At 46.8% G+C, this 22,859-nt stretch overlaps 1 protein-coding gene across 3 annotated transcripts in view; it reads right to left on the reverse strand.

Annotated features, from left to right (window-relative positions):
- Positions 1 to 22,859, reverse strand: part of LOC139262838 (uncharacterized) — a 51,398-nt gene that overhangs the window by 19,042 nt on the left and 9,497 nt on the right. For all 3 annotated transcript variants that reach the window (XM_070878013.1, XM_070878012.1, XM_070878015.1), the window contains one exon: positions 5,296 to 5,492. In XM_070878013.1, coding sequence (XP_070734114.1) covers positions 5,296 to 5,492 — 197 coding nt within the window. The remainder of the gene's footprint in view (positions 1 to 5,295; positions 5,493 to 22,859) is intronic.

Consider the following 22,859-nt stretch of genomic DNA (forward strand, 5'->3'; position numbering starts at 1 on the left):
GCGTACAGTTTTGGTATCCTTATTTAAAGAAGGATATACTTGCACTGGAGGCAGTTCACAGAAGGTTAATGAGTTGATTCCTGAGATGAAGGGGTTGTCATATGAAGAAAGGTTGAGCTTAGAAGACTTAGAGGTGATCTTATAGAAATGTATAAGATTCTGAGGGGGCCAGACAGAGTACATGCAGAGAGGATGTTTTCTCTTGTGGGAGAATCTAGAACTAGGGGACATAGTTTCAGAATAAGTGGTCGCCCATTTAACACAGAAATGAGGAGGAATTTCTTCTCTCAGAGAGTCATGAATCTTTGGAATTCTCTACCCCAGAAAGCTGTGGAGGCTGGTCTTTGAATATATTTAAGGTGGAGATAGGCAGATTTTTGAATGATAAGGGAATCAAGGGTTATGGGGAGCGGGCAGTGAAGTGGAGTTGAGGCCAGGATCAGATCAGCCATGATCTTATTGAATGGCGGAGCATGTTCGAGGGGCCAAATGGCCTACTCCTGCTCCTATTTCTTATGTTCTGATGAAAGTGGGATTAGGCTGGATAGCTCTTTGTCGGCCGGCATGGAAACGATGGGCTGAAATGGCCTCCCTCCGTGCTGTAAAGCTCTATGATTCTAGGAGACAGGAATGGTTACTCCTCTTCAATCGTCTGATGGTTGCCTTATTTTTTAAAAGATGTATTTCCCTCCCCTTTTTGAATAAATTTTTGTATTTTTGTATTTTGTATTTTTTTTATTCGTAGCCAATCTTTCCAATTCTTTGTCAGATCACAAACGCCAGAGGTCACCTTGCACCTGTCAAGGATCACCCTGCGCCAATGCTCTTAGCCAAAAGGCCTAGAGCCCAAGCACCGTTCCTGGAAGTACTGCAATACTTCCGGGGTCGGCGAGAGGCGTGCCGGTGCAGCTACAGGGAGAAGGCAAAGAAAGAAACAAAGGTGACATCACAGCCTAGGGGGTAAGTGATTGGCTGGTGATTGGTGAGTAGTTTTTCTTTTTCTTCTTATATCAGTGAGTAACTTTTAGCATTGTTGTTGCCAATTTAAGGGTATCTAAGGGTTAAGGCATGGCAGGAGAGCTCGGTCGGGTGTTATGCTCCTCCTGTACCATGTGGGAACTCAGGGACACTTCCGGTGTCCCTGACGACTACGTGTGCAGGAAGTGTATCCACCTCCAGCTCCTGACGGTCCGCGTTACGGAATTGGAGCTGAGGGTGGATTCACTCTGGAGCATCCACGATGCTGAGAATGACGTGAGTATCACGTGTAGTGAGTTGGTCTTACCGCAGGGAAAGGGTCCACAGCCAGCTAGGGAATGGAAGACCAGCAGGAAGAGTAGTGCAAGGAAGGTAGTGCAGGGGCCCCTGTGGTCATCCCCCTGCAAAACAGATACACTGTTTTGAGTACTGTTGAGGGGGATGACTCATCAGGGGAGGGCAGCAGCAGCCAAGTTCATGGCACCGTGGCTGACTCTGCTGCACAGGAGGGCAAGAAAAAGAGTGGGACAGCAATAGTGATAGGGGATTCAATGGTGAGGGGAATAGATAGACGTTTCTGCGGCCGCGACCGAGACTCCAGGATGGTATGTTGCCTCCCTGGTGCAAGGGTCAAGGATGTCTCGGAGCAGGTGCAGGACATTCTGAAATGGGAGGGAGAACAGCCAGTTGTCGTGGTGCACATTGGTACCAACGACATAGGTAAAAAAAAGGGATGAGGTCCTACGAAACGAATTTAAGGAGCTAGGAGCTAAATTAGAAAGTAGGACCTCAAAAGTAGTAATCTCGGGATTGCTACCAGTGCCACGTGATAGTCAGAGTAGGAATCGCAGGATAGCGCAGATGAATACGTGGCTTGAGCAGTGGTGCAGCAGGGAGGGATTCAAATTCCTGGGGCATTGGGACCGTTTTTCTGGGGGAGGTGGGACCAGTACAAACCGGACGGTCTGCACCTGGGCAGGACCGGAACCAATGTCCTAGGGGGAGTGTTTGCTAGTGCTGTTGGGGAGGATTTAAACTAATATGGCAGGGGGATGGGAACCAATGCAGGGAGACAGAGGGAAACAAAAAGGAGGCAAAAGCAAAAGACAGAAAGGAGATGAGGAAAAGTGGAGGGCGGAGAAACCCAAGGCGAAGAACAAAAAGGGCCACTGTACAGCAAAATTCTAAAAGGACAAAGGGTGTTAAAAAAACAAGCCTGAAGGCTTTGTGTCTTAATGCAAGGAGTATCCGCAATAAGCTGGATGAACTAATTGTGCAAATAGATGTTAATAAATATGATGTGATTGGGATTACGGAGACGTGGCTCCAGGATGATCAGGGCTGGGAACTCAACATTCAGGGGTATTCAACATTCAGGAAGGATAGAATAAAAGGAAAAGGAGGTGGGGTAGCATTGTTGGTTAAAGAGGAGATTAATGCAATAGTTAGGAAAGACATTAGCTTGGATGATGTGGAATCTATATGGGTAGAGCTGCAGAACACCAAAGGGCAAAAAACATTAGTAGGAGTTGTGTACAGACCTCCAAACAGTAATAGGGATGTTGGGGAGAGCATCAAACAGGAAATTAGGGGTGCATGCAATAAAGGTGTAGCAGTTATAATGGGTGACTTTAATATGCACATAGATTGGGCTAGCCAAACTGGAAGCAATACGGTGGAGGAGGATTTCCTGGAGTGCATAAGGGATGGTTTTCTAGACCAATATGTTGAGGAACCAACTAGGGGGGAGGCCATCTTAGACTGGGTGTTGTGTAATGAGAGAGGATTAATTAGCAATCTCATTGTGCGAGGCCCCTTGGGGAAGAGTGACCATAATATGGTGGAATTCTGCATTAGGATGGAGAATGAAACAGTAAATTCAGAGACCATGGTCCAGAACTTAAAGAAGGGTAACTTTGAAGGTATGAGGCGTGAATTGGCTAGGATAGATTTGCGAATGATACTTAGGGGGTTGACTGTGGATGGGCAATGGCAGACATTTGGAGACCGCATGGATGAATTACAACAATTGTACATTCCTGTCTGGCGTAAAAATAAAAAAGGGAAGGTGGCTCAACCGTGGCTATCAAGGGAAATCAGGAATAGTATTAAAGCCAAGGAAGTGGCATACAAATTGGCCAGAAATAGCAGCGAACCTGGGGACTGGGAGAAATTCAGAACTCAGCAGAGGAGGACAAAGGGTTTGATTAGGGCAGGGAAAATGGAGTACGAGAAGAAGCTTGCAGGGAACATTAAGGTGGATTGCAAAAGTTTCTATAGGTATGTAAAGAGAAAAAGGTTAGTAAAGACAAACGTAGGTCCCCTGCAGTCAGAATCAGGGGAAGTCATAACGGGGAACAAAGAAATGGCAGACCAATTGAACAAGTACTTTGGTTCGGTATTCACTAAGGAGGATACAAACAACCTTCCGGATATAAAAGGGGTCAGAGGGTCTAGTAAGGAGGGGGAACTGAAAGAAATCTTTATTAGTCGGGAAATTGTGTTGGGGAAATTGATGGGATTGAAGGCCGATAAATCCCCAGGGCCTGATGGACTGCATCCCAGAGTACTTAAGGAGGTGGCCTTGGAAATAACGGATGCATTGACAGTCATTTTCCAACATTCCATTGACTCTGGATCAGTTCCTATGGAGTGGAGGGTAGCCAATGTAACCCTACTTTTTAAAAAAGGAGGGAGAGAGAAAACAGGGAATTATAGACCGGTCAGCCTGACCTCAGTAGTGGGTAAAATGATGGAATCAATTATTAAGGATGTCATAGCAGTGCATCTGGAAAATGGTGACATGATAGGTCCAAGTCAGCATGGATTTGTGAAAGGGAAATCATGCTTGACAAATCTTCTGGAATTTTTTGAGGATGTTTCTAGTAAAGTGGACAAAGGAGAACCAGTTGATGTGGTATATTTGGACTTTCAGAAGGCTTTCGACAAGGTCCCACACAAGAGATTAATGTGCAAAGTTAAAGCACATGGGATTGGGGGTAGTGTGCTGACGTGGATTGAGAACTGGTTGTCAGACAGGAAGCAAAGAGTAGGAGTAAACGGGTACTTTTCAGAATGGCAGGCAGTGACTAGTGGGGTGCCGCAAGGTTCTGTGCTGGGGCCCCAGCTGTTTACATTGTACATTAATGATTTAGACGAGGGGATTAAATGCAGTATCTCCAAATTTGCGGATGACACTCAGTTGGGTGGCAGTGTGAGCTGCGAGGAGGATGCTATTAGGCTGCAGAGTGACTTGGATAGGTTAGGTGAGTGGGCAAATGCATGGCAGATGAAGTATAATGTGGATAAATGTGAGGTTATCCACTTTGGTGGTAAAAACAGAGAGACAGACTATTATCTGAATGGTGACAGATTAGGAAAAGGGAAGGTGCAACGAGACCTGGGTGTCATGGTACATCAGTCATTGAAGGTTAGCATGCAGGTACAGCAGGCAGTTAAGAAAGCAAATGGCATGTTGGCCTTCATAGCGAGGGGATTTGAATATAGGGGCAGGGAGGTGTTGCTACAGTTGTACAGGGCCTTGGTGAGGCCACACCTGGAGTATTGTGTACAGTTTTGGTCTCCTAACTTGAGGAAGGACATTCTTGCTATTGAGGGAGTGCAGCGAAGATTCACCAGACTGATTCCCGGGATGGCGGGACTGACCTATCAAGAAAGACTGGATCAACTGGGCTTGTATTCACTGGAGTTCAGAAGAATGAGAGGGGACCTCATAGAAACGTTTAAAATTCTGACGGGTTTAGACAGGTTAGATACAGGAAGAATGTTCCCAATGTTGGGGAAGTCCAGAACCAGGGGTCACAGTCTGAGGATAAGGGGTAAGCCATTTAGGACCGAGATGAGGAGAAACTTCTTCACCCAGAGAGTGGTGAACCTGTGGAATTCTCTACCACAGAAAGTAGTTGAGGCCAATTCACTAAATATATTCAAAAGGGAGTTAGATGAAGTCCTTACTACTCGGGGGATCAAGGGTTATGGCGAGAAAGCAGGAAGGGGGTACTGAAGTTTCATGTTCAGCCATGAACTCATTGAATGGCGGTGCAGGCTAGAAGGGCTGAATGGCCTGCTCCTGCACCTATTTTCTATGTTTCTATGTTTCTAATACCAGGTTCGTGCCATGGAGGTGGACGGGTCAGGCCCCCCACCCACCTCCTATTTCCAAAAAGCATAGGAGAACCACCTTCCTGATCCAGGGAGAACCACTTTCTGGTCATGGTTACTCCCCTGTCAGGTCAGTTACGCATGATCTTAGCCAAAAGGCCGAGAAGATGGTTAATAAAGTGTGAAGGTACCTGCCTGCCAGTATTGTCTTTCTCCTCCAGCAACACTGCTTTACCACTTCTCTGTTCACTGCAGATGTCTGGGTCCTCAACTGTGATCAAGTCAACGCCAAAATCCTTCCGCCACTTCAAGTAACGGATGATCGCGTTGAAGGCCTGATCGACTGAGCGGAAAGCTCGCAGGAACCTGGCAAAGGCCTTGTCATTCAGCTCCTGCAAAACACCAGTCTACTCTCAGACATTGTGCACTGATTGGCTCTTTGACGCAGCTCGTTATTCTCCTCCCCTGCAGCAGCTCCAGAGGGCACGGGCTGCTCTCCAAGTGGCCTTCCCCATGGGTAGGTTCAGACTGTGCGCACCAACAGGATGTTTAACACTCGGGAGGGGTCGCAGACTAGCCCGATCCTGTTCATAGAATCATAGAAATTTACAGCACGGAAGGGGGGCCATTTTGGCCCATCGTGTGCGCGCCGGCTGACCAAGAGCTACCCAGCCTAATCCCACTTTCGAGCTCTCGGTCCGTAGCCCTATGGGTTACATCACTTCAAGTGCACATCCAAGTATTTTTTAAATGTGGTGAGGGTTTCTGCCTCCATCATCCTTTCTGGCAGTGATTTCCATACACCACCACTCTCTGGGTGAAAGAATTTTCCCTCAAATCCTCTCTAAACCTCCTACCAATTACTTTAAATTGATGCCCCCTGGTTGCTGAGCCCTCTACTAAGGAAACTAGGTCCTTCCTCTCCAATCTATCTCAACCCTTCATAATTTTATACACCTCAATAAGGTCCCCCTTCAGCCTCCTCTGTTCCAAAGAAAACAACCCCAGCCTATCCAATCTTTCCTCATAGCTAAAATTCTCCAGTCCAGTCAACATCCTCGTAAATCTCCTCTGTATCCTCTCCAGTGCAATCACATCTTTCCTGTAATGTGGTGACCAGAACTGCAAGCAGTGCTCTAGCTGTGGCCTAACTAGTGTTTTGTACAGTTCAAGCATAACCTCTCTGCTCTTGTATTCTATACCTTGGCTAATAAAGGCAAGTATTCCTTATGCCTTCTTAACCACCTTATATACCTGGCCAACTACCTTCAGGGATCTGTGGACACGCACTACAAGGTCCCTTTGTTTCTCTACATTTCTCAATGTCCTAACATTTAATGTATATTCCTTTACCAACGACATAGGTAAAAAAAGGGATGAGGTCCTACGAGAAGAATTTAAGGAGCTAGGAGCTAAATTAAAAAGTAGGACCTCAAAAGTAGTAATCTCGGGATTGCTACCAGTGCCACATGCTAGTCAGAGCAGGAATCGTAGGATAGCTCAGATGAATACATGGCTTGAGCAGTGGTATTGGAACCGGTTCTGGGGGAGGTGGGACCAGTACAAACCGGACGGTCTGCACCTGGACAGGACCAGAACCAATGTCCTAGGGAGAGTGTTTGCTAGTGCTGTTGGGGAGGATTTAAACTAATATGGCAGGGGGATGGGAACCAATGCAGGGAGACAGAGGGAAACAAAATGGAGACAGAAGCAAAAGACAGAAAGGAGATGAGTAAAAGTGGAGGGCAGAGAAACCCAAGGTAAAAAACAAAAAGGGCCACTGTACAGCAAAATTCTAAAGGGTGAAAGTGTAATAAAAAGGCAAGCCTGAAAGCTTGGTGCCTCAGTGCAAGGAGTATTCGGAACCCAGGAGAGGGCTCTGAGCTAGTTAGAGTGGGTGAGAGCGCAGATGAACAGGACCCCAAGAAAGAATGCAAAAGGCAGGAGGCAACAGAGCAGAGTAGCACTGGGGTAAGTGTAAACCACAAGGTGATAGGAAGGGACAATATGTATGAAAATAAAGGGGCTGCAGGAGGGGTCAAAACTAAAAATCCTGGTTTAAAAACTAGTATTAAAACACTCTACCTAAACGCATGCAGCATTCGAAATAAAGTAAATGAGTTGACAGCACAAATCATTACAAATGGGTATGATTTGGTGGCCATTACAGAAACATGGTTGCAGGGTGGCCAAGACTGGGAATTAAACATACAGGGGTATCTGACAATTCGGAAGGATAGACAAGAAGGGAAAAGAGGTGGGGTAGCTCTGTTAATAAAGGATGATATCAGGGCAGTTGTGAGAGATGATATTGGCTCCAATGAACAAAATGTTGAATCATTGTGGGTGGAGATTAGAGATAGTAAGGGGAAAAGGTCACTGGTGGGCGTAGTTTATAGGCCCCCAAATAATAACTTCACGGTGGGGCGGACAATAATCAAGGGAATAATAGAGGCATGTGAAAAAGGAACGGCAGTAATCATGGGGGATTTTAACCTACATATCGATTAGTCAAATCAAATCGCACGGGGTAGCCTGGAGGAGGAATTCATAGAATGCATACGGTATTGTTTCTTAGAACAGTATGTTACAGAACCTACAAGGGAGCAAGCTATCTTAGATCTGGTCCTGTGTAATGAGACAGGAATAATAAACGATCTAGTAAAAGATCCTCTCAGAATGAGTGATCACAGTATGGTTGAATTTGTAATACAGATTGAGGGTGAGGAAGTAGTGTCTCAAACGAGCGTACTATGCTTAAACAAAGGGGACTACAGTGGGATGAGGGCAGAGTTAGCTAAAGTTGACTGGGAACACAGACTAAACGGTGGCACAATTGAGGAACAGTGGAGGACTTTTAAGGAGCTCTTTCATAATGCTCAACAAAAATATATTCATGTGAAAAAGAAGGGCGGTAAGAGAAGGGATAACCAGCCGTGGATAACCAAGGAAATAAAGGAGATTATCAAATTAAAAAATTATCAAAGTATAAGGTGGCCAAGGTTAGTGGGAAACTAGAAGATTGGGAAAATTTTAAACGACAGCAAAGAATGACTAAGAAAGCAATAAAGAAAGGAAAGATAGATTACGAAAGTAAACTTGCGCAAAACATAAAAACAGATGGTAAAAGCTTTTACTGATATATAAAACGGAAGAGAGTGACTAAAGTAAATGTTGGTCCCTTAGAAGATGAGAAGGGGGATTTAATAATGGGAAATGTGGAAATGGCTGAGACTGTAAACGATTATTTTGCTTCGGTCTTCACAGTGGAAGACACAAAAACCATGCCAAAAATTGTTGGTCACGGGAATGTGGGAAGGGAGGACCTTGAGACAATCACTATCACTCGGGAGGTAGTGCTGGACAGGCTAATGGGACTCGAGGTAGACAAGTCCCCTGGTCCTGACTAAATGCATCCCAGGGTATTAAAAGAGATGGCGGAAGTTATAGCAGATGCCTTCGTTATAATCTACCAAAATTCTCTGGACTCTGGGGAGGTACCAGCGGATTGTAAAGCAGCTAATGTAACGCCTGTTTAAAAAAAGGGGGCAGACAAAAGGCAGGTAACTATAGGCCAGTTAGTTTAACATCTGTAGTGGGGAAAATGCTTGAAGCTATCATTAAGGAAGAAATAGCAGGACATCTCGATAGGAATAGTGCAATCAAGCAGACGCAACATGAATTCATGAAGGGGAAATCATGTTTAACTAATTTACTGGAATTCTTTGAGGATATAACGAGCATGGTGGATAGAGGTGTACCGATGGATGTGGTGTATTTAGATTTCCAAAAGGCATTCGATAAGGTGCCACACAAAAGGTTACTGCAGAAGATAAAGGTATGCGGAGTCAGAGGAAATGTATTAGCATGGATAGAGAATTGGCTGGCTAACAGAGAGCAGAGAGTCGGGATAAATGGGTCCTTTTCAAGTTGGCAATCGGTGGTTAGTGGGTGTGCCACAGGGATCGGTGCTGGGACCACAACTGTTTACAATATACATAGATGACCTGGAAGAGGGGACGGAGTGTAGTGTAACAAAATTTGCAGATGACACAAAGATTAGTGGGAAAGCGGGTTGTGTAGAGGACACAGAGAGGCTGCAAAGAGATTTAGATAGGTTAAGCGAATGGGCTAAGGTTTGGCAGATGGAAAATGTGAGGTCATCCACCTTGAGAAAAAAAAAGCAAAAGGGAATATTATTTGAATGGGGAGAAATTACAACATGCTGCGGTGCAGAGGGACCTGGGGGTCCTTGTGCATGAATCCCAAAAAGTTAGTTTTCAGGTGCAGCAGGTAATCAGGAAGGCGAATGGAATGTTGGCCTTCATTGCGAGTGGGATGGAGTACAAAAGGAGGGAAGTCCTGCTGCAACTGTACAGGGTATTGGTGAGGCCGCACCTGGAGTACTGCGTGCAGTTTTAGTCACCTTACTTAAGGAAGGATATACTAGCCTTGGAGTGGGTACAGAGATGATTCACGAGGCTGATTCCGGAGATGACGGGGTTACCTTATGATGATAGATTGAGTAGACTGGGTCTTTACTCGTTGGAGTTCAGAAGGATGAGGGGTGATCTTATAGAAACATTTAAAATAATGAAATGGATAGACAAGATAGAGGCAGAGAGGTTGTTTCCACTGGTCGGGGAGACTAGAACTAGGGGCACAGCCTCAAAATACGGGGGAACCAATTTAAAACTGAGTTGAGAAGGAATTTCTTCTCCCAGAGGGTTGTGAATCTGTGGAATTCTCTGCCCAAGGAAGCAGTTGAGGCTAGCTCATTGAATGTATTCAAATCACAGATAGATAGATTTTTAACCAATAAGGGAATTAAGGGTTACGGGGAGCGGGCGGGTAAGTGGAGCTGAGTCCACGGCCAGATCAGCCATGATCTTGTTGAATGGCGGAGCAGGCTCGAGGGGCTAGATGGCCTACTCCTGTTCCTAATTCTTATGTTCTCTTGTTAGCCCTCACCAAATGCATTACCTCACACTTCTCCGGATTCAAGTTCATTTGCCACTGTTCTGCCCACCTGACCAGTGATTAATATCTTCCTGCAGTCTGCAGCTTTCTTCATTATCAAACGCACAGCCAATCTTTGTATCATATAAAAACATAAGAACATAAGAAATAGGAGCAGGAGTAGGCCATACGGCCCCTCGAGCCTGCTCTGCCATTTAATAAGATCATGGCTGATCTGATCATGAACTCAGCTCCACTTCCCCGCCCACTCCCCATAACCACTTATCCCCTTATCGTTTAAGAACTGTCTATTTCTGTCTTAAATTTATTCAATGTCCCAGCTTCCACAGCTCTCAGCGAATTCCACAGATTTACAACCCTCTGAGAGAAGAAATTTCTCCTCCTCTCTGTTTTAAATGGGCAGCCCCTTATTCCAAGATCATGCCCCCTAGTTCTAGTCTCCCCCATCAGTGGAAACATCCTCTCTGCATCCACCTTGTCAAGCCCCCTCATAATCTTATACGTTTCTATCATATGTATATTTTTGGAATCACTGGCCACTAGATGGCGTCACTGTTGCATGCACGTGTGTGTAGCTCAAGTATAAAAGGCCAGCCACCTTGTATATTCGTCACTTTGGGCCTTAATAAAGCAGAGCCAAGGTTATACCTCTTGGAGTTAAACAGTACTCAGTCTAACAGTTATTGCATACACAACATTTGGCGACGAGGCAACAAGAATGTTTGTATGCAAAAATGAGCACATTTGGATTGTTGGAGCGATTTGTGGAAGGAGAAGATTGGGAAGATTTGTGAGCCGTTTGAGCCAGTTTTGCGTGGCCAACAAAATGGAGGAGGTCAGCGACGCAGATTGGCGCCGGGCGGTGTTCCTCACGATTTGCGGTCCAAAACTTTATGGTCTAATAAAGAATCTACTCCTGCCTGTGAGTCCAACAGAGAACACGTATGAAGAATTGTGTACACTGGTACAGGACCACCTTAAGCCAGATGAAGGCATCATCATCTCGAGATACAGATTTTACACGCACGCTTGCTCCGAGGGCCAGAATGCGGCGGAATTCATTGCCGACCTGAGACGTCCAGCGGGACCGTGTAAGTTCGGGGCTGTGCTGGCAGACATGCTGCGGGACTTCTTTGTAATCGGTATCAACCATGAGTTGATCCTGCGTAAACTGCGGTGGAGACGTTGGACATGAACAGGGCCATCACGATCGCTCAGTCACGTGGTAAGGCCACACCTTGAATATTGTGTGCAGTTTTGGTCTCCTCATCTGAGGAAGGACATTCTTGCCATTGAGGGAGTGCAGCAAAGGTTCACCAGACTGATTCCCGGGATGACAGGACAAGACTGATATATGAAGAAAGACTGGATCGACTAGGCTTGTAGTCAATGGAATTTAGAAGAATGAGAGGGGATCTCATAGTAACATATCAAATTCTGATGGGATTGGACAGGTTAGATGCAGGAAGAATGTTCCCGATGTTGAGGAAGTCCAAAACCAGGGGTCACAGCCTAAGGATAAGGGGTAAGCCATTTAGGACCGAGATGAGGAGAAACTTCTTCACTCAGAGTGTTCTGGGCATGTGGAATTCTCTACCACAGAAAGTTGTTGGGGCCAGTTCGTTAGATATATTCAAAAGGGAGTTAGATGTGGCCCTCGTGGCTAAAGGGATCAAGGGGTATGGAGAGAAAGCAGGAATGGGGTACTGAAATGCATGATCAGCCATGATCATATTGACTGGTTGGTGGTGCAGGCTCGAAGGGCCGAATGGCCTACTCCTGCACCTATTTTCTATGTTTCTATGTCATGCATGACGATGGATAGAAGTCTAAAGCAGATATCAGTGAAAAATCGAAACTCGGCAAGTACTGTAAATATGATTGATTTGGCATTTGGCAGAGAGGCACAGGGCAAGGCCTACCCGACTGCGTACGCAAAACCTGTGACTGCCCAAAGTCCGCCAGCGGGAATGCATCCGATTTCTCCGTGTTGGTGTTGTGGAGGAAATCACTGGCACCAGCAGTGCCGACTTAAGCAATATAGTTGCAAAGGCTGTCTGCGAGTGGGGCATCTCCAGTGTAAGTGTCTGCAGATGAGTAAGCGTGCTGCGACACACCACGTTGAGGATAATGGTCAGACTAGCACGGATCCGGATACGCAATCCGGGATACCAGATGAGGACTGTATATGTTCCTAACTAAGAGCAAACTGATAATGATCAACGTGAAATTTAATGGGGTGCTGGTATCGATGGAACGGGACACGGGGGTGAGTCAATCGATAATGAGCCAGAGGGCATTCGACAAGCTGTGGGATACTAAGGCTGTGAGGCCCAGGCTGAGTCCAGTCAATGCCAAGTTGTGCACTTACATCAAAGAACTCATAACGGTGATTGGTAGTGCCACAATTAAAGTGTCGTATGATGGTGCAGTTCACGAGTTACCGCTATGTATTGTCCCAGACAATGGCCCAATGCTGTTCGGCAGGAACTGGCTTAAAAAAATCAGATTCGACTGGAACGACATCAAGGCGTTGTTGGAGGAGGAATATACATGTGCCCAAGTACTAAGCAAGTTCCCCTCGCTGTTCGAACCAGGCATCGGCAACTTCACAGGAGCCAAGGTGCAGATCCACGTGGACTCAGATGCAAGACCCATCCATCATAAAGCTCGGGCAGTTCTGTATATGATGAGGGAGAAGGTCGAAATCGTACTAGACAGACTCCAGCGTGAAGGGATCATATCACCGGTTGAATTTAATGAATGGGCCAGCCCCATTGTTCCTGTGCTGAAAAGTGATGGCACAGTCAGAATCTGTGGAGACTACAAGGCTACGATCAACACGGTTTCGAAACAGGATCAGTACCCGTTACCGAAGGCTGATGACTTGTTTGCAAAGCTAGCCGGGGAGAGGGAGTCGTTCACCAAACTGGACTTGATGTCGGCCTACATGACACAGGAGCTGGTTGAGACGTCGAAGAGACTTACGTGCATTAACACGCATAAAGGACTGTTTATTTATCACAGGTGCCCTTTTGGAATTCGCTCGGCTGCAGCAATATTTCAGAGGAACATGGAGAGTCTACTTAAGTCCGTTCCCAGACCCGTCGTGTTCCAAGATGACATCCTGATCACAGGTCATGACTCCGAGGAACATTTGAACAACTTGGAAGAGGTTCTACATCGTCTGGACAAAGTGGGACTCGGACTGAAACGCTCGAAGTGCGTCTTCATGGCACCAGAGGTTGAATTCCTGGAGAGGAAAATTGCTGCTGACGCCATCCAAGGCCATCAAGAATGCACCCAAGCCGCAGAATGTGACGGAGCTGCGTTCGTTCCTGGGTCTACTCAACTACTTTGGTAACTTCCTACTTAAATTGAGCACCTTATTAGAACTACTGCACATGCTGCTAAGAAAAGGCGACAACTGGGTATGGGGTGCATCTCAAGACAGAGCTTTTGAGAAAGCCCCTAATCTGCTTTGATCTAACATGCTGCTGGTACATTATGACCCATGAAAACGTTTAGTATTGGCCTGCGATGCTTCGTCCTATGGAATTGGTTGCGTACTCCAAAAAGCTAATGAGTCAGGTAAACTTCAACCAGTCGCATATGCTTCAAAAAGTTTGTCTAAAGCGGAAAGAGCCTACAGCATGGATGAGAAAGAAGTACTAGCCTGTGTGTATGGGGTTAAAAAGATGCATCAGTACCTGTTTGGTCTTCGGTTTGAACTGGAGACAGATCGCAAGCCGCTCATTTCACTGTTGTCTGAAAACAAAGGTATCAATACCAATGCTTTATCCCGCATCCAGAGGTGGGCGTTGAATTTAAATAATAACTAGCTCTTTGATTTTTTCTGCCAAGGTGCATGACCTCACACTTTCCAACATTATACTCCACCTGCCAAATTTTTGCCCACTCACTTAGCCTGCCTATGTCCTTTTGCAGATTGTTTGTGTCCTCCTCACACATTGCTTTTCCTCCCATCTTTGTATCGTCAGCAAACTTGGCTACATCACACTAAGTCCCTTGTTCCAAGTCATTAATATAGATTGTAAATAGTTGGGGTCCCAGCACTGATCCCTGTGGCACCCCACTACTTACTGGTTGCCAACCAGAGAATGAACCATTTATCCTGACTCTCTGTTCTCTGTTAGTTAGCCAATCCTCTATCCATGCTAATATATTATCCCCAACCCCGTGAACTTTTATCTTGTGCAGTAACCTTTTATGTGGCACCTTGTCAAATGTCTTTTGGAAGTTCAAATACACTACATCCACTGGTTCCCCTTTATCCACCCTGTTCGTTGCATCCTCAAAGAACTCCAGCAAATTTGTCAAACATGACTTCCCCTTCATAAATCCATGCTTACTCTGCCTGACCGAATTTTGCTTTCCCAAATGTCCTGCTATTGCTTCTTTAATAATGGAGTCCAACATTTTCCCAACCACAAATGTTATGCTACCTGGCTTATAGTTTCCTGCTTTTTGTCTGCCTCCTTTTTTAAATAGGGGTATTACAATTGCAGTTTTCCAATCTGCTGGGACCTCCCCAGAATCCAGGGAATTTTGGTAAATTACAACCAATGCATCCACAATCCCTGCCGCTACTTCTCTTAAGACCCTAGGATGCAAGCCATCAGGTCCAGGGGATTTATCTGCCTTTAGTCCCATTATCTTACTGAGTACCATCTCCTTAGTGATTGTGATTGTGTTAAGTTCCTCCTGCACCACCCCCCCAATTAGCCCCTTGACTATCCACTGTCGGAATATTGTTAGTGTCCTCTACCGTAAAGACTGATACAAAATATTTGTTCATAGTTTCTGCCATCTCCATGTTCCTCATTACTAATTCTTCCCCAGTCTCATCCTCTAAGGGACCAACATTTACTTTAGCCACACTTTTCCTTTTTATATACCTATAGAAACTCTTGCTATCTGTTTTTATACTTTGTGCTAGTTTACTTTCATAGTCGATCATCCCTTAATCTTTTTTAGTCGTTATTTGCTGGCTTTTAAAAACTTCCCAGTCTTCTGTCCTCCCATTAGTTTTGGCCACTTTGTATGCCCTTGTTTTTAATTGGATACCGTCCTTTATTTCTTTAGTTAGCCGCGGATGGCTCTCTTTTCTCTTATACCCTTTCCTCCTCACTGGAATATATTTTTCTTGAGAGTTGTGAAATATCTCCTTAAATATACGTCACTGTTCATCAACCGTCCTACACTTTAATCTATTTTCCCAATCCACTTTACCCAATTCTGCCCTCATACCTTCATAGTCTTTATTTAAGCTTAGTACGCTGGTTAGAGATCCAACTTTCTCACCCTCCATCTGAATTTGAAATTCTATCATGCTATGATCACTCATTCCGAGGGGATCCTTTACTAGGAGATTGTTTATTAATCCTGTCTCATTACACAGGACCAGATCTAAGATAGCCTGCCCCCTGCAAACTTCTGAATCATACCCCCTACATTCAAGTCTAAATCATTGATATACACGACAAAAAGCAAGGGACCCAATACTGAGCCCTGCAAAACCCCACTGGAAACAGCCTTCCAGTCACAATAGCACCCATCAACCATTATCCTTTGCTTCCTGTCACTGAGCCAATTTTGGATCCAATTTGCCACTTTGCCCTGGATCCATTGTGCTTTTACTTTCGTAATCAGTCTGCCATGTGGGACCTTGTCGAAAGCCTTGCTAAAATCCACATACACTACATCAAACGCACTACCCTCATTGACCCTCCTTGTTACCTCCTCAAAAAATTCAATCAAGTTAGTCACATATGAATTTCTCCATACTGACTGTCCCCGATTGATCCGTGTCTTTCTAAATGAAGATCTATCCTGTCCCTCAGAATTTTCTCCAATAACTTTCCCACCACTGAGGTTAGGTTGACTGATCTATAATTACTCAGTCTATCCCTTTCTCCCTTTTTAAAGAAAGGTACAATGTCAGCAGTCCACCAGTCCTCTGGCACCACACCTCTAGCCAGAGAGGATTGGAAAATGATGGTCAGAGCCTCTGCGATTTCCTCTTTTGCTTCTCTTAACAGCCTGGGATTCATTTTGTTATGTATGTAAACATTGTAACTCTGTAAGACTTGCCACCAGAGGGCCCAACTGTTGGAGGCCCAAGGGTCACCTACACACCTCATGCAAGGGAGTATAAAAAGTTGTCTGCCATGCTGCTTAGGCACTCTGGAGTTGTATTAAAGAGACTAAGGTCACATCAGTTTTAGCTCACAGTACTCAGTCTTGTGGAGTTCTTCCATACTTAAAAATTGGCAATGAGTAACAGATTACGAACTTTCACACGGTCATGGTATTTTAGAGAGATTTGGAGAGGGTGATGATTGGGAAGCCTTCGTTGAGTGTTTCGACCAGTACTTCGTGGCCAACGAGCTGGATGGGGATGATACAGCGATCAAGCACTGGGCGATTCTTCTCACCGTTTGCGGGACAACGATATATGGCCTCATCAAGAATCTGCTACCACCGGAGAAACCAACGGAGAAGACATGTACAGAGTTGTGTATACTCAACCCGAAGGAGAGCGTCTTAATGGCCAGGTATCGCTTCTACATGCACCACTGCTCCAAGGACCAGGATGTGGCAAGTTATGTCACCGACCTGAGAGATCTTGCGGGAACTTGCGAATTTGCTGGATTTTTGTGGGAAATGCTGCGGTACTTGGGCATCAGCCATGAGGTCATTATTTGCTGTCCGTCGAATCACTAGACCTGAGCAAGGCTATCACGATAGCCCAGGCATTCATATTCACGAGCGATAATACCAGACAGATATCTTCCCAGCATCGAAGCTCACCGGCAAGTACTGTGCATAAAATAACGTCCCTAGCAGCCAGAACTGCATATGGCAGGGCCTACACGTCTGGAGCTGCAAGACCTAGAATGACTCACAGTCCGCTATTGGGCATGAATGCTAATCCATTAGCACCATGTTACTGCTGCGGGGGTAATCATCGAGCCTATCAATGTCGATTCAAGCACTGTGTGTAAAGGCTGCGAAACAATGGGGCACCTCCAGCGAATGTGCAAGAGTGCTGCGACTCACCACGTGGCAGAGTCGGCAGAGGATGATCGATCTGTCGCAGATCACACAGAACAAACAAGAGAGGCAACTCAACCCGAGGAAGAAGTGTATGGGGTACACACCTTCACCACCAAGAGCCCTCCTATTATGCTGAAAGTCAAACTGAACAGTATTCTGGTATCAGTGGACTTGGACACAGGGGAGAGTCAGTCAATTATGAGCCAGAAGGTTTTTGAGAAACTGTGGGGCAACAAGGCACAAAGGCAAGGCGCAAACTGAGCCCGATTCAGACAAAGCTGCTCACCTATACCATAGAGCGCATACCAGTCATTGGCAGTGCGGCAGTTAAGATATCGTATGATGGAGCTGTGCATGATTTATCGCTGTGGATTGTACCAGGCGATGGCCCAACGCTATTCGGCAGAAGCTGGCTGGGAAAGATTCAATGGAACTGGGACGACATCAAAGCACTATCTTCAGTGGATGATGCCTCATGCGCCCAAGTGCTGAGCAAGTTTCCGTCACTATTTGAACCAGGCATCGGCAATGTCATGTATCTCTCATTACTGTATATAACTGTACCTTACCATGCTATACATGACTGCAACTGGATATGACCAACAATAAGCATACCTTACCACCAGGGGTGCACTTGCAGGAGATACTCCATACCTGTCCCACTATGGTGTATATAAAGGGAGGTTTCAGGCAAGTGCAGCACTGGAGAGCTGGAATTAAAGGTGCAGATCCAGCGTGACCTTGACTTCAGCATGTGTCTCGTGTAAGTCAGTACATTAGAGTCAGGACTTAACAGTGGCGACGAGTTACGGGATCACAGAATCCACAGAATGGCTACCAACAGCTCATGTGAAATACAATGCTGGGGACAATTGGGATGACTTTATAGAAAGGCTCCAGCAAAGCTTTGTAGCCAAAGACTGGCTGGGCGACGATAAGGCAGACAAGAGAAGAGCCCTCTTGACCAGCTGTGGGTCGAAAACATACGCTTTAATGAAAGACCTGCAGGCACCCGAGAAACCAGCAAGCAAGTCGTTTGAGGAGTTGAGCACACTGGTGAGAGACCACCTGAAGCCAGTGAGCAGCCTACACATGGCCAGACACAGGTTCTACAACTACAGACACTGTGTGGGCCAAATCATACCCGACTTCGTGGCGGAACCTCGGAGGCTGGCTAGTTCATGTGAGTCCCCCGATGAACTAAGGAGAGAAGTACTGAGACTTTTTTATTGAAGGAATAGGTCACGCAGGCATATTCCGAAAGCTGATAGAGACTAAGAACTTGACTCTAGAGGCAGCAGCACTGGTCGCACAGACGTTCTTGGCAGGCGAAGGAGAAACGAGGCTGATCTATACTTCGGGTATGACAACCAACGAGGCATCGGAACAAGGGGTTCACATTGTGAAACAAACCGCTACCCCCACACTCAGACAAAGGCAGGAAAGCAGGCCTTCAACAGCAGACAGTGGCACCAGAAGCCATCAAAATCAAGGGCCACATGAACGGCCGATCACACCTCATCAACCCACAATGCGAGCAATCAACAACAGATTGAGAGAAGCTCAAGGGAGATCAGCCAGACGCAGCTCATCCTTCGGAAACAATGAAAACGGTCTGTGTTGGAGATGTGGGGGAAGGCACTCAACCAGGGTGTGTCGATTTCAGCATGCCGTTTGCAGGAACTGCAACTACACAGGGCATCTGGCTCGCATGTGCAGAAAAACAGCAGCTCGGCTGATATACGAATCGGAAGGGTCGGAAAGCGAACCAGAAGACGGTTGGAACAGTGCACGGGACGCCGAGGTACAGCGGGTTAACACGATCAATGTCCACTGTTCTTACACCAAGACGCCTCCAATTATGATGAGGGTTCTACTCAACGGGATACCCATCAACATGGAACTGGACACGGGGGCCAGTCATCCCTCATGATCGTTCAACAATTTGAACAGCTATGGCCGCACAAAAGCAACAGACCAAAACTCACAAAGATCGACACCAAACTAAGGACCTATAGTAAAGAAATCGTCTCAGTCCTTGGCAGCGCCATGCTCTCAGTCACACACAAAGGGATGGTACACCGACTTTCCTTGTAGATTGTTCCCGGAGATCTCCCAGCCCTTTTGGGGAGAAGCTGGCTAGCAGAACTTAATTGGAAATGGGATGATGTTCACGCCATGTCGTCAGAGGAACGGACCTCCTGCTCAACAGTTCTAAGCCGTTTTGAACATCTCTTTCAGCCAGGTGTGGGCACCTTCAAAGGGGCTAAAGTTAGAATCTACATCACACAGAATGCCAGACCGGTCCATCACAAGGCTAGAGCTGTGCCTTTTGTGATGAGGGAAAAGATTGAAAACGAACTGAACTGGCTTCTGCGGGAAGGCATTATCTCACCCGTGAAATTCAGCGACTGGGCAAACCCCATTGTCCCCGTCATGAAGCCTGATGGATCCGTGCGAATCTGTGGGGATTACAAGTCTACCATAAACAGAGTCTCCCTACAGGACCAATACGCGCCGCCCAGAGCGGAGGACCTATTTGCCACGTTGACTGGAGGAAAACTTTTCTCGAAATTTGACCTCACATCTGCATATATGATGCAAGAACTGACCAAAGAGTCTAAGCTACTCACCACCAACAACACAGATCGAGGCCTTTTTGTGTACAATCGATGTCCATTCGGCATCAGGTCGACAGCTGCTATATGCCAGCGCAACATGGAAAGTCTGCTCTAGTCCATCCTGGGGACGGTTGTGTTTCAAGATGACATACTCATCACGGGCAGGGACACCGACTCTCATCTCCGCAATCTTGAGGAAGTACTAAGTCAATTGGATCGGGTAGGCCTAAGAGTTAAGAAATCCAAGTGTCTGTTTCTCGCGCCTGAGGTTGAATTTTTGGGCAGAAGGATTGCCGCTGATGGAATCCGCCCAACAGAATCCAAAACCGAAGCAATTCGTCTGGCACCCAGGCTCCAGAATGTCTCGGAACTGCGAGCCTTTCTCGGGCTACTCAATTACTTTGGGAACTTTATGCAGAACTTGAGCACGCTGCTGGAGCCTCTCCATGTGCTACTCAGAAAGGGGTGCGATTGGTTTTGGGGGGACGCCCAAGAACGCGCCTTCAATAAGGCACGCAACCTTCTGTGTTCCAAGAGTGTTTTAGCCTTTTTTGACCCAGGTAAAAAGTTAGTCCTTACGTGTGATGCGTCAGCATACGGGGTCGGGTGCGTTTTACAGCACGTCAATGATGCAGGTAAATTGCAACCTGTTGCTTATGCCACCAGGTCACTTTCGCGGGTGGAGCGCGGGTACGGTATGGTTGAGAAGGATGCACGTGTGCATGTACGGTGTCAAAAAGATGCACCAATACCTTTTCAGGGCCAAGTTTGCGTTAGAAACTGACCACAAACCCCTCACGTCCCTACTATCCGAGTACAAGGCAATCAACGCCAACGCCTCGGCGCGCATTCAGCGGTGAGCACTCATGCTGGCGGCTTACGACTACACGATAAGGCACAGACAACTGTGCCGACGCGCTTAGCAGGCTACCCCTGGCGACCACAGAAGGGTCCGACGAACAGGACTGTGAGATGGTCATGGCAATCAATGCCTTTGAATCCACAGGTTCGCCCATGGCGGCTCGCCAAATCAGAGCCTGGACGACCAGCGACCCCACGTTATCTCTAGTTAAAAGATGCGTTTTAACCGGTGACTAGGCAGAGGCTCGCGATGCCTGCCCCTTCCATAGGCGCATGCATGAACTCTCACTACAGGCAGACTGCCTGATGTGGGGCAGCCAAGTAGTTATGCCCTTACGAGGCAGGGAGGCGTTTGTCCGGGAGCTCCATCGCGAGCACCCAGGGATCGACTTATGAAGGCCATAGCCAGATCTCATGTCTGGTGGCCTGGCATTGACGTGGACTTGGTGGCCTGGCATTGACGTGGACTTGGAGCTCTGCGTCCGTCGATGCACCATTTGTGCCCAACTCAGTAATGCCCCCAGGGAGGCCCTCCTAAGCCCCTGGCCCTGGCCCACCAAAACATGGTCGCGGGTGCATGTAGACTATGCCGCCCATTCATGGGCAAAATGTTCCTCGTAGTCCTTGATGCATTTTCAAAATGGATCGAGTGCACCATTTTAAACTCGAGCACCACCTCCACCACTGTGGAGAGCCTGAGAACCATGTTTGCAACGCACGGCATTCCTGACATATTGGTCAGTGATAATGGTCCGTGCTTCACCAGCGCAGAATTTCACCATTTTATAGTTGACCACGGTATAAATCACGTTAAGACGGCACCTTGCAAGCCGGCCTCCAATGGCCAGGCGGAGTGAGCAGTGCAGATCATTAAACAAGGCATGCTCAGAATCCAAGGTCCCACGCTGCAGAGCTGCCTGTCGCAACTGCTGCTGGCATACAGATCTCGTCCGCATTCGTTGACTGGGGTTCCCCCTGCGCAACTATTGATGAAACAAACCTTAAAGACCAGGCTCTTGTTAATCCTCCCAGACATGCATGAAATTGTTGAGGCTAAGCGTCAAAAGCTAACTGAGTACCATGACCGAAATTTGAGGGGAGGTGGAATGAGATAGGGGACAAAGTGTTTGTGCTAAACTATGGCCGGGGTCCCAAATGGCTTTCAGGGACAGTAACAGACAAAGAGGGAAACAGGCTACTGGTTGTACAAATGGACAATGACCAAATCTGCCGGAGGCATGTAGACCAAGTAAAAAGTAGATTCGCTGATAACACTGAAGAACCAGAGGCAGACTACAATGTGGAACTCACACCACACCTGGTGGACAGACAGGTGGAACAACCTGAGGAAAGGGCAGTCTCAACAGACAGCCCAGGCGAGATACCAGCAATCACAACAGGCACCAAGGCAAACAACTGAACCACAACTAAGACGCTCCATGCGAGAGCGCAGACCACCTGAGAGACTGAATCTATAAAGGCAATAAGTCCTTGGGGGAGGGTGATGTCATGTATCTCACATTACTGTATTTAACTGTATCTTACATGACTGTAACTGGATATGACCTGTAACAATAAGCATACCTTACCACCAGGGGTGCACTTGCAGGAGACACTCCATACATGTCCCACTGTGGTATATAAAGTGAGGTCTCAGGCAAGTGCAGCACTGGAGAGCTGGAATTAAAGGTGCAGGTCCTGAGTGACCTTGACTTCAGCATGTGTCTCGTGTAAGTCAGTACATTAGAGTCAGGACTTAACAGGCAACTTCACAGGTGCCAAGGTGCAGATCCATCTAGTCCCTGATGCAAGGCCCGTTCATCACAAGGCTCGAACAGTTCCATGTATGATGAGGGAGAAAGTCAAGATCGAACTGGCCGGTCGAGTTCAATGAGTGGGCCAGTCCGATTGTTCCGGTGTTGAAAAGCGATGGGACGGTCAGAATCTGCGGAGACTACAAGGTAGCGGTCAACCGAGTATCGTTACAAGACCAGTACCCGCTACCCAAGGCGGATGACCTGTTCGCAATGTTAACAGGGGGGAAGTCGTTCACTAAGTTGGATCTAACCTCCGCCTACATGACAAAGGAGCTGACTGAATCTTTGAAAAGATTGACATGCATCAACATGCACACAGGACTGTTTATATACCACAAGTGCCCTTTTGGGATTCGCTTGGCTGCTGCCATCTTCCAGAGGAACATGGAGAGTCTGCTGA

This window comes from Pristiophorus japonicus, chromosome 4, assembly GCF_044704955.1.
Source record: "Pristiophorus japonicus isolate sPriJap1 chromosome 4, sPriJap1.hap1, whole genome shotgun sequence".
Classification (NCBI taxonomy): Eukaryota; Metazoa; Chordata; class Chondrichthyes; family Pristiophoridae; genus Pristiophorus; species Pristiophorus japonicus.